We start from the raw sequence: 15,335 nt of genomic DNA on the forward strand, positions 1-15,335 counted from the left end.
AGTGTATGCCATCATATAAGTTTTTAATCAAGTTAACCACCTTTACTGGGATGCCATAGTGCCGAAGGAGCTTCCAGAGAGTCTCTCGATCCACGCTATTGAATGCTTTCTCATAGTCAACGAAGTTGATGTACAACGGGGAGTTCCATTCCATAGACTGCTCGACTATGATGCGGAGCGTTGCTATCTGGTCCGTGCATGATCTATTTTGCCGGAAATCTGCCTGCTCATCTCGTAGCTGTGGATCGACGGCATCCTTCATTCTCTCTAAGAGAACTCGGTTGAAGACCTTCCCTGGCACCGACAGAAGTGTGATTCCTCTGTAGTTGGCACAACTGCTGAGGTCTCCTTTCTTGGGGATTTTAATAAGGTATCCCTCTTTCCAGTCTGCCGGTATCACTTCTTCCCATATCTTCTCAAAAAGGGGGTACAGCATTTCCACTGAAGCATCCAGATCTACTTTCAGGGCCTCTGCTGGAATATTGTCAGGTCCAGCCGCCTTCCTGTTCTTCATCATAGTGATGGCTTTTCTGATCTAATTTCTGGTAGGTCTATCACAATTGATTGGAAGGTCTTCGTTGGCTGGGTCAATGTCTGGTGGATTTAGTGGAGCTGGTCTATTTAGGAGTTCCTCAAAGTGCTCCGCCCATCTATTCATCTGTTGTTCTATTTCTGTTATAGACTTTCCCTGCTTGTCTTTGACAGGACGCTCTGGTTTGCTGAACTTTCCAGACAGTCGCTTTGTGATGTCATACAGCTGTTTCATATTACCATTGTATGCTGCCTGTTCCGCTTCTGCTGCCAGTCCATCCACATAATCTCTCTTATCCTTCCTAATATTCCTCTTCACTACTTTATGGGCGTCAGCATACTCTTCTTGCGCTTTAGCCTTTGCTGCTCTAGTCCTGCTGTTATTAACTACTGCCTTCTTCTTCTTTCTATCTTAGTCAAGGTCTCAGCTGTGATCCACTCTTTCTGCTGGTATTTCTTGATTCCAAGCACTTCCTGGCATGCTGACCTAAGTGTCTCTCTCACTTTCTGCCATCTGTTGGATACACTGTCTTCCTCTTCCTCAGACCGATCCTGTAGTACTGAAAACTTATTCTTCAGCGTCAGTCCAAAATCTTCCTTGATGTTATGGTCCTTCAAAAGGCTGACGTTGTACTTCGCTCTTCTATCTGATGCGTCTATCCAGTTCTTCTTCAGCTTCAATCGGGCCACCGCTAAGTGATGGTCGGACGCTACGTCTGCTCCTCTTCTAACTCTAACGTCCTGCAAAGATCTTCTGAACTTCTTACTAATACAGACATGATCGATCTGGTTTTCTATCGTGCCTGCTGGCAATACCCAGGTACTCTTGTGGATCCGCTTGTGAGGAAAGATGCTACCTCGTATGACCAGGTTGTTAAGTGCACACAAATCCACAAATCTCTCTCCATTCTCACTCATCTCTCCCAGAGTGTGGGTCCCCATGACTTGTTCATATCACCTTTCACCTAAACATATGCCAATATGTTACAAACTTTTCTAACCGATGAAGTACATTGTTGCAACTGTTTAACACACACAACAACAGGATGCAAGTTTCTAAGAGGATGTGAATAATATTTACCAGTTTAAATTTGGGGAGGGGGGAATAGTAGACAAGGAGAATATATTCAAACTGGAGTTTTGTCACAACACCAAGGCTAGGACCCTTATGATTGAGAAAAGTGTAAGGGATTTTTTAGATGACCACAAGTGACCAGCATCTTGCTTTTACATTTCATCCCAAATCAGCACCTCCAAAGGCAGTGTGCCCTGTAACACTATGTTTCAAGACCGATTCACAATGAAGATGTTGCCTACTGAATCACTAAAGATCCTTTCTACTGCTTCAGTTTGGCATTTTTCATTGTATCATTGGCTATGGCAGCTGAGAAATCAAGCCGCAAAATTAATTTTGAAAACTGTCTTCCAGGATTTGGAGGAGGAATCTTTAGTAACCATGCAAAACCGAGCACAGTAATCATGGGACTTGTGAATTATTTCACTCCCCTTTTCCCTGATTTGCCAGTATTTTAAATTAGTAATAAACATTCTGCACGTGGACTCGCAGACCTTAAAGGACTGGCACATGAGACACTTGCAGTAAGTTTTCCTCCCTTGCACATGTTCTGGATGGTGCTGTGCTGTGTTTGGAAGCTGATCAGTAACAAAGATTTCACAATTGTAACCTTATTCAAACTATGATATAAACAGACATTGAAACAGATGCTACTAGGTTTTTTTCCTGCTTATAAGTAAAGTCAGCTTTTTTTTGGTTCCAACAAAATTGTAACCTGGAAGGAAAGCAGTTAGACATTGTGGAATCCCAATTCCTTGTTGCATTTGGCTTTAGTAAATGTGGAAGCCAAAAATAAACATCTGCTTGGCAACTTCACTAGAAGTTAATATAAATGCAGTTTTTATCCTTTCAATGAAAATGGCATTCAGTATTGGTTAACATTTCTTAAGGAAGAGTGACTGTGTAGTTAAGGTTGTAAGACAGTTTTTATTTTAATTCCAATTATGGACCTGTGGATCTCTACTCTTCAGTAGCTCCCCACGCAATTCCACTTCGAGAAAGTAACAGCAATCTTCTTCCCTAGTTCCTGAACTATCATTGCTCTCCACCACTCCTTCCTGGGGAGATGGAGTCTTTGTGAATGAGGTGGGATGGACATTACAGAGTTCAAGGGAAAAAAAGGAAAATGACTGGAACTGTGTATTCTGTAGATACCATGATAAACTTGCTTCACTGTTGATTGTGCCAGAGTGGAGTGTTTCTGGAACTGCAGTGGTATATTATAACTGATATAACGTGGGTGGATATCGAGAGGATGGATTAATGTTGATCCAGTGTTTGAAAAATTGGATAACACTTAAGTCCTAAGAATGTTTATGATATATTTATTCTTCTTTTGAACATAACTACTGCAATATGGAATTGTATTATTGCCATATTTAAATGGGGAAGGTGGCTTTCTTTAGAGTTGTAAGGTCCATCAATTTATATGTTGGTTTTGGGATGTGAAAGCTTCTGTGGCAACTGGATTGAGACTACCAAATTTAAGAGCTATCAGATGGTAACTGATTTAGGCTGGATTTGAACAAGCAATAATCTAGAAATAGAAGGTTTTATTGCTCATTGACTGAGCCCTCCAGTTGCCCCTTTCCAAGATCCACTGCACAGAGATGGAACATGAGTAACCAAATTGCTAACCCATATTTTAAGTCCTGTTGGGAAGAAGATTTATGCCAGACCAGATGAATTGCCTTTTATTTCTGAGGGTAAATCAATCTTGAAATGGTTGATGCAGAGCTGTCATTTCCAGTTGGAAATAATGAAAAGACAAGGCTGAGCTCCTTCCGAATGCCAAAAGAATGGGTCTGCCCAGAGAATTTTATTAGAGGATGCACAGTAAAAATATGCCAAGCTGCATTTACACAGCAGACTGAGGACAACAGGTACCAAACAATGAAGGGATGTAAAATTTCCAGCAGGGCATTACTCAGGAAATACGCACATAAATCCTGTTAACATATACCATGGACAAGGATGAGGGCAGAAGGGGAGGAAGGGTGTTGCACAATATGCCTCCTGTCACCCACTTTGTATATGTACAGCATAAATCTCTTGTTCTGATTGCTTCTAGTGCTCATACCTGGTTACACAGGCAGTTTTCTGAGTCTGTGAATAAAGGAGGCATGCTAAAGGCAATGAAAATCAACCTAATATTTCTGAATCACTAACTCCTCTTCTGTTGCTGAGTCACCACTCATGATATGATAATGGCATTTACAGCCAACAAAATTGGAAACGAAGAAGTAAAACACAGATAAAAGTATCCTGGCTCTCTCTAAAGGCACAGGCACACAATGTCTCATCTTATGCAAATCAAATTTTGATTTGACATTTATCATCTAGACCCAGGACTTCCCGTGCCTGAGAAGGAGAGAGTTTCTCGACAGGCAGAGATATGGTAGCAGTAAATCAGCTTCAGATTTGGAAAATAGAATCTTTTTTATATGACACATTGGGATGTAGAAGATTGAAGCAGATGGTTACAGATGTTCTGTTTTTACCATACTGAATGAGTTTGCTGTAAAAGTTACCTCGCCTTTTAAGAGAGAGAAATCAAAGGTGCCTACATAACCTTTGGTTGGCACGTGCATGCTTGCCCTTATGTGCTTGTTGATGCAGCTGCTGGCTCTCAAAAAGCAGCATTCGTCTTTGGAAACATCCATGTAATGACATGAACAAACACGCAAATAAAAAAAAAAAGCAAAATCCCTGAGGTTTAAATCAGCAGGGTTCCATTGGGTACAGATTGCACCATTGCTTGCTTAGAGGAAAGCATTTAAGCAACTTCCCTGATTATGACACAGTTTGCTAATCTACTAAACAATGGAGTTGGGTAGTTTATAAATAATTAATTAGGAATTTGCCGCATGATTGTCTCCCAGGCAGTATCTCCATGGAGATGATTTAGCTTGCAGGATCTGAAAAGTAACATTCTCCAAGATGATAGTATTGTGATGACCTCACTCTCTCTGCCCTGCAAAAGGAGAACACTCTGAGATGTATCAGTCCAATGTCACAAGGCCAGGCACTAATTTTACAGCAACTCATATAATGCCTTTTTATTTGACTTTCCACTCAGCACATGAAATGTTTTCTGTGTCTCTGCAGAAGCCTCTTGTAAACAGTTTTCCGTTTATATTGAATATGGATTGAAATCAGATTGCTAAGAGAGCTGTACTTCTCCATCTCCGGCTAAGAGCAGGAGTATGGCCCAGGAGTATGGAAAGACACACAGGAGGGGGCTCTAGGAGAGGAAATCTCCACAAGGATGCCCTTGTGGAGTTCTTTCCTGATTGTTCACCTTCCCCATGGAATAACCCATGGGATCTGCCCCCAAACCTAGCAGATCTAAAAGAGCCCTTTACCTAGCTCTGATCCCTGGTGCCTCCCTGGACCCTGGCAGAGCAACTCCAATGGAATCACACTTGCAAGGGCCCCTTCCACCCCAATCGACTGCAGCTGCCCCGTGACTGCCCGGGGAAGGAGGGGAGGCTCCATGAAAAATTTAATACAGTCCCAACCTTTATTATTTTTTCTGGCTATGCTCCATAGGACTGAGGGAGGAACATGTCTCCTGCTCCCTCCCCCTCCCACAAACACTGGCTCTACTCCTGGTCTACCTCATCCTGCCACTCCTTGCATTTGGTCCACCCAATCTATAACTCCACACATAGAACACAAGAACAGCCATACTGGGTCAGACCAGTGGTCCAACCTAGTACTCCTGGAAGGATTCTGTGCCAAAAAGTTAAAAATTCTGCAACAAAAAATTAAAAATTATGCACACAATATTTTCAGATTCTGCAAAATTCTGCATATTTTCTTTGTCAAAATAACACAATATAATTTCAATTATTTCAACACCAGTTTCAACTATTTTTGGTCATTTATTTCAAAATACGTGTCTGCAAGTATGTCTATAACAATACAGACAACAAAAAAGGTTCAGGAAATGTTTTTTGACAAATAGATTCCTTAATAGGCATATTAATACAGAACTCTGAGTAAGAATACATTTAAACTACAATACAGAACCGTATTTCCCACGTCCCTCAGAAGCAGTGCAAAGGCTTGGGGGAGTCGGGGTAACAGAGGAGCCCAGGGAGAGGGAAGTAAATTGCTGGGAAGGAGCCTGGGTGTGAACTTGGAGGGCTGTTGGGTATGGGTGGGAAAAGTATGGAATAAGTTTGGGGCAGGGCAGGGAGGGATTATTAGGGAGCTTCCCCCATGCAGACCCTGGCTGACCCCTAGCCTCTCCCATTCAGTCAGGCACTTCTTCACCCCTGTCCCCATCTGTCCTTGCACCCCTGTCCACATGTGTCCCTCCACCCCCACTCAGATACCTACTCCCCCCATCCCCATGTGGCCCTGCACCCCTCCCCTCAGTCCCCATGTGTCTTTGTGCTCCCATTCAGCCACCCCCCTCCCATGTGTCCCTGTGCCTCCTCCTCATCCCCCATGTGCCTCTGTGCCCCCACCCAGCCACTGCCCTGTCCCTATGTGTCCCTGTACCCCTTCCCCCGTCCCCATGTGTTTCTGTGCCACCACTCAGACACCTTCTGTCCCTATGTAGTTCTGCACCCTTTTCCCCAATCACCATGTGGCCCTGCACCTCCCTCCCCCCGTGGCTCTGTGCCTCCACTCCCTTTCAGCTCCTGTCCCAGTCTGTCCTCCCCTACTAGCCCTTATGAGCCCCTGTCTGACCCCCCCAGCAGTCCCAGGTTGTCTGTCTCCCCATAGCCCCTGTCTCCTGACCTGGCCTGACAGGAGCTGCAAATAGGGCAGGCTTTTTCTCTTCCCTAGCTGGCTGGAAGCTGCTGCTGTGTTCTATCACCACAGTGCCCTCTGGTGGTGATATGTGCCCTTTTTGGCACAGAAATGCAGCAACATTTCAACAGAAGCTTTTTTCTACGCAAAAAAATAAAAATATGCATAGCACACACAGTAGAACAGAATTCCCCCAAGAGTAAACTAGCCCAGTATCCTGTCATCTGACAGTGGCTAATGCCAGGGGCTTCCAAGGGAGTGAACAGAACAGGGCAATCATCAAGTGATCCATCCCCTGTCATCCAGTCCCAGCATCTGGCAGTCAGCACTGGCTCTTGACCTACATCTTCCATGAAGTCCAGAGGAGGGGAAACAGAACCACAGACCTGGCTGGACCTGACTACTTCCCATCACACAGTGATGATCCCCTCTGGTCAAAGATTTGAGGAAGTGGTGGCCTGTGTATGCTTTAAAACACCCCCCACCCCTCCACACACAGACCCAAAAAAAGAAGCAAACCCTATTCTGCTTTAAATCACTTTTTTTAAGCTACATTTTTAACATATTTCCTAGTGACAGTAGTTGGTCTTCCTCCCTCAGGGGACTGCATTCTCTCCTGATGTCATTTTCCCTGCACTCTTAGAATGCTGTTGCAGTAACAAATTGGAATTTGCTCCACAGCCTAACTGGTACGTCTAAGGTTGAATCAGCTTAAAATTCCCAGCCTCCACAGTGAAATGGAACAGCTTGTGAGCACACAGATGGATCTTTCTTTGTTTATTTTTCAAACACAAAAATATTCTACAGACTAGAAGATAAGAAAACTATCAGCCAAACTGAACATATTGTATACAGAAATTACTGGGGGAGATTCTATGGCCTGTTATGCAGGAGGACTGGCTAGATAATCATAATGGCTCCTTCTGGCCTTAAAAATCTATAAATTTATGCCATAGAGCAAATTCTGCCTTTGTTTACATTCGTGCAATCCCAGGGGGAAATGAGTCAGAATTTGGCACATTGTCTTTAAAAATCAGTTAGAAACAGACAAAAGGAACTGTTTTATTCTTTCATGAAAATATTGCTTTATTGTTCAAGATTAAGTCTGTACGGCTTAATCTCCACCCTCACATGTCAATAACCTGATGGCCAGATTGGTCCCACAAACATACATATCTACTGGGAACTGAATGAGTGCCCAGGAGGTGGACACCTACTACCTACTTGTACACTTTACCAAGTGTTTATAATATGTCATATTTTGCTGTGCACAACGCTTTTACTGTATCTTTATGGAAAATTCCAACCATTTTGCTTTGCCCAGAAGTCTGGAAGAAGTGAAACATTTCTCATGAAGATAGCACTGAACGTACAGAAACCTTTGTAACTGTCACGAACCATCTATGAAATATAACTTGATACAAAGTATTTGCAACAAACAAAAGCCAAATAAGTATGAAACATACTTGGGAAATTCTCCACCATCCCCCAGGCAGGCCCAGAGAGCGAGTATAAATCCTCTTTCCAGCAAAGTCAGACAGGTAATTTATTGTAGCCCCGCAAAGGGACTAACTTACTTCCCTGCACTTCATGCCCATCCAACTCCGCTAGCCATTGCATGGAGGAGTGCCTCCACGGCTCTGCCCCATCTTTGCCTGTGTGTTTATTGGAGAGGGAACAATGGGTGACAGGACCCAGTGTCATGATGTGATCACCGGTGGCACAATTGCACCAGACTGTTGAGGAGACCATATTGCCCTGCAGGGCCATGTGAGGGTTAGTGACAATATAACCCAAAATGTTTAAACAGTAAAGTGTGGTGTTGTGGGGTTTTTTAATTGAAAGCTTCATTTCCAAATGCACCTCACCCATGCTGCTTAACTCTTAACATTGCACATCACTGAACTGAGTCAGAGTGGGTGACCTCCACAGTGCAGAAGTTTCTACTTTAAAGTTATACTTTTAGGTACATTTTCTTTTCCTGTCAGTAGATCAGCAGAGAGTGGGCAAATTATTAACTCTTAAGACTGGAGTTAGCTACTTCCCTGAAAAAAGGTTCACTGTTGGTTAGATGTTTTTGTCTCTGTTATTACTTTGTGTTTCTGAAGAGTGCAGGATTTACTCTGTTTACTTCTGGCTATCCTCAGAAGAGGGGAGTGGAGATTTTCCCAGCTCCTCTCCACGAATGAACTCAATCCTGACCAATTGTAGGGCTGAAAGGGAAGTTCACATTCTATGCCCATATAATCCTTGGCCTCAGTATGTGACTGACAAAGATTCTAGTTAGTGCTACTTGTGATCCTTTTGGGTGCACATGTGCAATGGACACCTGTCCTCGAAGAAATGAACTATTGTGTCCTCAAATCCTATTGTGGTCCCCAAAGAAACCATCTTGTGGCAACTACTTTTGGACCCAGTTCTGAAAATGCACATGGCTTAACTTTGCACATGTGAGTAGTTCCACGTGCATCAAGTTAACCATATGCAGAGCCGGCGCTTGGGTATGGCGAATTGGGGGCGACTGCTCCGGCCCCATGCTTTGGGGGAGCCCCATGGGCTGGTGCGATTGGCTGGTGCAGTTGGTCCCGGAAGTGACAGATTCGTCACTTCCGCCCCAGACCCCGCACTCCCTTAGGGATGACCCATACCATATGCTTAAGTGTTTGCAAGTTCAGGGCCTTTGTCTCTATTGATCTTGAACCTGTAACACAGGAATGAAAGACTTTATATCTCTCTATTATGAACCAGGTATGTTATTCTGTCTACAACTAGGGTTCTTAGTTACCCGACACATCTCATCAGTTCAGGAGGCTGGGAAAAACTAAACTGCTCTGCTAGTAAAGTTACCAAAAATACCATAATTACATATTCTGAGATATAAAGCTAGAGGTGTTTTAAAATCAGCAAAACACAAAGAAAAAGTGCGGTAAGAATCATGTACTGTTTTCTGGGATTACCATAAGGGCTAATCACACTTCCTCTGCAGTCAGATCTGGAACTGGGTTGTCATGAGCTGTTGATAAGGTTGGCATAAAATGCATATTGTATTTTATCTTACCAAATTTCATGTACTTTGACACTTAATAAGTTGAGATGATGAACAGAACAGATCTGTTGCTTTCAAAGAAGGGCACCTGCAGGATGAACAAATTTAGTGCTTTTTAAAATGTATTTTTCAATTAAGATAACTTCTTAGGTCTAAATTGTTCAGGTTCCTCATGTACAGTCTCTGGCATCAGTCTCATAATTAAGATTCTGATAAATGAAGCCTTCAATACCTCTAGTGCTAAAAGAGTAAACACATTTTAGAAAGGCTGCTTTTTTCCTGAACGTATTTTTGTATAAAATAAATGTCAAACAGAAATCCATTAGCAGCATTTAGAGTGCTTAGAAGAGACTTGTTTTACATTTTGATACTATAACAAGCAGATAGAGATCTTGTTTTGTTCACTGAGACCAAAACAGTGACATGTACAATAATTTCCTAAAATGCCCTCATGGCACTTAAGAGAAACCATTGAACATGTTTCAATAAAATACTTCAAAAACAATAGAACTGAAAGATGTTGGGCCAGATCCTCATCTGTGTTGATTCTTTCAAGTCAATGGAACTGTGCCAGTTCATACCAGCTGACAATCTGACCCTATCTGTGAATTTGGTACTGGTGAAAGTGACAGTTTTGGAGAGTGAAGTTTCCTCTATCCACAAAAAAGCAACACCATGGATTCCAATATAAGCTTCTGAACTCTGTAAGTCTGAAGTGTGCAGTCTAGACTTGGGTACCGCCTCTGTGGGGGAAAGATCAGTATCCAGGCCCAGTCAATACTTGGTCTTTAAGATGAGATTGCCGACACGATTGCTAGTCTTTGTGATGTTGAGTCTATCCATTCCCATTTTCAAAAATGACAAGCACTTAGGAAAGAAAGAAAGTGATATTCAACGAGACAGGCTTCTACGTGCCTAAGACTCCTTTGGAAATTGGATTTAGACTTCTAAGTCACTTAGGTGCTTATGAAAAATTTAGCCACAGGCAACACATCTCCAAGGCAAGTTCAAAGACTGTATTCCAAGGCAAGTTCAAAGATACATTTTAATGTCTATATGCAACCATAATACTTAGGCTTGGTCTACACTGGGGAGGGATTGATCTAAGTTACTGAACTTCAGCTACGTGAATAACGTAGTTGAAGTCTACATACTTAGATCTACTTACCGCGGTGTCTTCACTACGGTGAGTTGACTGCTGCCGCTCCCCCATCGACTCTGTCTGCGCCTCTCGCCGAGCTGGAGTACAGGAATCGACGGGAGAGCACTCGGGGATCGATTTATCGTGTCTAGACTAGACATGATAAATCAATCCCCACTGGCTCAATCGCTGCCCGCTGATCCGGCCGGTAGTGAAAACATACCCTTAGTCCTGCCATGAATGCAGGGGACTGGACTAGATGACCTCTCGAGGTCCCTTCCAGTCCTATGATTCTATGTGAATCACTGTTATGTATTTTTCATATAAAAAGCATATACTTCCATGTTTAAAATAGAAACTACTTATGAGAGCTAATTTTCCTGTTTGTCAAGTATAGAGTTAGGATGCTGGCAGGCTGTCATGCTCTCCTGGATGCCATTATTCCTTTCCAGACCCCGGATGGTGAAGAATTTGCTACCTGTTATATGCTTGACAATAAAATCCTTCTTAAATTCTTCTTGAGAGCCAAGTGCAAGGCTGCCTTATAATAAAAGGCATGTTTTTACCCATGTCTAAATTTACTTTCAGGAATGCATGTGCTGCTCCAAGAGCCACCCACATCCTCCTTGTAAACAAGGTATGCACTTACAGCCTATCCAAGTGCAGAAAAATGGAAAGAGAGAAAAATCATGTGTTGTCTGCTAGTGTTAGCTGCTTTAGCCCTCTGCTTAGAATTCCTCTGATGAGGACTTCTTCTTGTTACCTTTACTAGAAAGGTGTGAATCCTATATGAAAACATTGCTTTGCACTGTTACTTTTTAAACTTCTATCCCAAATGTTTGGGCCAAGAAGCAGAAAAGAATTGTTTAGCTTTTAGATATATGACTTCAGTCATCCTTTACTGCCTGCTGTGTTCTGTTGTTCACTCAGGCCTATATCAGGATAGCATTTAAGCACATGCTTGAAGTTAAGCATGAGTTTAAGTCCTATTGACTTCAGAGGGATTTAGGTTCATGCTTAAAGTTAAGCATGTGCTTAAGTTTTTGCCGAATAGGGATGCCTTCCCAATTTGGGGACTCCGTAGTTCCCATTTAAGCACAGTTCATGTTAATATTCTTTTATATTTTTCCCTTTCCTGCCAATGTCCTTGATGCTATACATTATAATAATTAAAAAGGCACCAATAATGCCATTTCCAATTATTGATGCACGCAAACAGTGTTTCACAATAGACTGGAGCACTGTAAACCCAAATACTTTTTCACAAGACAAAATGTTTTCTCAGGAAAGTTCCATGTTATAATAAGCTTGTGGAATAACAAAAGTGTTATTCACCCACAAAAGGGTGGTCTCCGTAGTAGGAACAAGGTCATTGGAGGAGCACCGGAGGATAATGATGATAGACAAAAGGCTAATGTTTGATTTTAAACTAGCTGGTAATTTATTACTTACCCCAAATGGCTTTTTTTTTTAAAACCAGGACACAAAGATCTGTGATCATAAAGTCAGTGTTGCCATTTGCTATAATTCAAATTGCACATTCCCCCTATCAGGGTCTTCCCATTGTTGATTTATGCTTTTCTTTTGTAGCATGATCTGACCTCAGCAATTATTTATGAGCTTGCTCATATAAATCCTCTCTTTCACAGGCAACTCACACACTTGCAAGGGCTTTTTGAATCTGAAATTGTGCTGCAAGTTTGCCTATCACTTCCTCTGTTCCCACCCTGCTTTTTGGAAAGATACCCAGTCACACGATGTGCTTGTGAAAGGTGGCTGATTGAGGAAGGATGCAGGAAGGATATGGTTTTGGAGTGATTGCATAAGTGCTGTATAGGACATGAAAGTACAGGATTTATACAAGAGCAATTTTCAAGGTAGTGGCTGCAAATATTAAGGATTTCTTTATTTTTTACTTAGGCCTGCTCAGGACTTAGGACTTGTATTGTAGCTCATCATGTAATAAGTTGTATTAATATCATGCTCATTGTGTTAGCTTGGCCCAATATATTTTGTTATCAGTACCCTAAAATTTCAGCATCTTTCTCTGAAAAACTAATAGGATTTCTAATGGGAATGGGCTAAAGCTTTTGTGCGAGATTGTCAAAAACAATCAACGCTGGCCAAATGCTGTTCTCATTGAAATCAATGGGGTGCTTTACCATTTGACCTCAGATTTAGGCCAACGCTGAGTCCTTTTGAAAACACCCATCCTTTTTTGAAGGATAAGGCCGTACAAATAAAAGTCTCAAAACTTAATGTGATTTACTACGGTAATGAGAGTGTATGTGCAGTGTTATAATGAAATGGAGGGGGCACGGGGTATGTATTTTAAAACTTTGTTTTGGTCATTCCACATTCTGCCAGCATCTGACATCTGTATTTATTTTCTGAACTCTCCTAATAGATTATTTGCATCTGTTCAGTTCCAAGAGTAATGCTCGATTTCCTGAATTTATAGGTTGCAATAAAATCCATTCGTAAGGACAAAATTAAGGATGAACAAGATATGGTTCACATCAGACGGGAGATTGAAATCATGTCATCCCTCAGCCATCCTCATATCATCACTATATTTGAAGGTTAGTGACTGCGATTCTTTTCACCATCTGTACTATTTGTTTTCTCAGACCTAGTTTTCATATGCTTTTAGATTAGGTCTTATACCATCTCTTAGTAGAGAGACAGTTTTGTGCACCAATTCCCCTTCAAATCATACTCTACTTTGCAAATGTACACCACCTCTCTAGCAACCACAGGAATTCCTTGCATGGGGGAAGTTGTTAATGTGTGGCTGAAATGCTTCTGTCTGAGTGTGAGGAGAGCTGTCACACAAACCATCCAATCCTCCCTGTCCCAAACCAGAAAATCAATTTCATTTCCCCCCTCCCATTCCAATTCATTTCCTCCCTCCACCAATATAAAATCAATTTCAGTTCATGCCCCTCAACCACATAGGGAAGTCAAACTAGATGATCTGATCATCCCTTCTGGTCTTAAACTCTTTGAAACCCCCAAACATTCCCCACATAGTTCATTGCTTTAACTTCCCTGGAGCCCACCTGGTCAGGCTCAGTCTCCCTACACCCTGTTTCCTTCATTGCTGCCAGCCCCTCTTGCTGGCTGTCTTCCCAGGCCCGTTTCTCCCTGAATCCAAGGTTCAGCTTCCCACTGACTTCTCAACCCTTGCTCCCAACCCAGTCACTAGCTCATCACTCCTGTCTCCCAGTCCAGTCCCAACTCCTTCCCTTGTGCTCTGCATTCCTGCTCCCTAGCGCCCTTCCCTGCAGCATATGGCAGTGGGGCTAGTCGCTTTCTCCAGCTGATAGTTCCTGGCTCCAGGGCTGCTACTGACTCTGGGGAACCTTTTTTAAAATAGAATAGTGGCCTCTAGTGGAAGCTCCTCCTTCTTCCTTCCTTAGGCTGTGACGTCCTGGCCAGACCTGAACAGGTTAGGAAGTGTACATGCTCTCTGGTCCTGAGTAGGAATGGAGCCACAGAGGACCTGCAGAGTGCAAACTCCAAAGGTGTTGAGGGAGCTTTCCCCTAGTTAGTCATTCTTCTTTTCTCACATGCTTATATTGGGAAGAGGCACCTGAATTTGGCCCTAAGTATTAACTCTACACACCCACTGTACACGCTAGGTGATGATAGGTATATGGCAACTCCATTCTGAGAGTTGATCTGACTGATTAAAACAAGGTCTGGCTTGGAATAATGTTACAATATCACATATTGAGTTATTCAAAAGCATGTTCTTTTACTTGAAAGGAGATGAATTCATCTGTCTTTTTATGGAATAAACGCATAACAGGGTCTGGGAACAGAAAAGGGGAGGGATGCTGTGTCAGCATGTGGGTTGCAAATGGAGCAAAAGTTATTTCCAGTGTGCACTGGAACTAAAAAAATTAGGTATGCTACAGTGCTTTGACCAAGTGGCCTTCTTATGTCCCCTGCTCTGCTTTAAATAATTTTACTGAGTTAAAATATTTTAAAGAGTTAGAAAGATTTAAAAAAATAGAAAATAACTTAAAGTTACCTTGAAGCAAAACCTTCCCCCACAACCCTCAGTTCCTTGACTCTAGCTGAAGATGATCCCTTCCCGCAGCAGAACCAAGACAGGTTTTTAGTTCAGGGTTTTTCACCCCTTCCTCCCCAGTGAAAGTGCATATGGCACATGACAGTGTTACCTTCAGTGAGATCCCGTGCTGTTTATTCTGTTGTGATTCCTTAAGCATGAGTGACGCTTTTCTACACGGAAGCTGGAGGCAGCTTTCCTCTGGTCTTTAGAGGTTTTCAGGGTGTTCATTACATTACTGTTTGCTTCTATCCCTGGTGAAATAGCTACTCTGTTATTGAAACAAAATAATTATCTAGAAGCTAGAGCAGTCTGGCATGATCCTCGGTATTTCAGTCATGGCCTGTGGAGATGGGCAATGGGAATTCAGATGGACAGTGTGATCCTATCCATTATAAAATCAATCATGTAGCACTGGGAACAGAGACATGGGAGCTGTAGCTTCACCAACTCCAGGAGGCCAAAAGAAATATTCTCCAACAGCCAACATCATACCATGGGTATTGAAGTGCAGGGCAAACCAGCTGAGACAGAGCCATATTCACCAGGGGAATAGTTACATACTGCAGAATTATTAGGATCCCAATTCAGAAAGATAGCTCTTCAGGTGCCTCACTTTAAGAATAAGAGGTAGTTCCAAAGAAGTTAATGGGACTACTTCCATGTTTGAGATTAGGCAGGTACTGTAGCTTGCTGC

The 15,335-nt window shown here is 42.4% G+C and overlaps 1 protein-coding gene across 4 annotated transcripts in view; it reads left to right on the plus strand.

Annotated features, from left to right (window-relative positions):
• The window catches only part of NUAK1 (NUAK family kinase 1), a 60,840-nt gene that overhangs the window by 18,436 nt on the left and 27,069 nt on the right, over nt 1-15,335 (plus strand). For 3 of the 4 annotated variants that reach the window (XM_005300784.5, XM_042843618.2, XM_008179367.4), the window contains one exon: nt 13,022-13,142. In XM_005300784.5, coding sequence (XP_005300841.2) covers nt 13,022-13,142 — 121 coding nt within the window. Of the gene's footprint in view, nt 1-12,101; nt 12,438-13,021; nt 13,143-15,335 lie in introns of those variants that run through there. The other variant, XM_065564745.1, reaches the window with a different exon arrangement.

The sequence above is a fragment of the Chrysemys picta genome, chromosome 1 (assembly GCF_011386835.1).
Source record: "Chrysemys picta bellii isolate R12L10 chromosome 1, ASM1138683v2, whole genome shotgun sequence".
NCBI lineage: Eukaryota > Metazoa > Chordata > Testudines > Emydidae > Chrysemys > Chrysemys picta.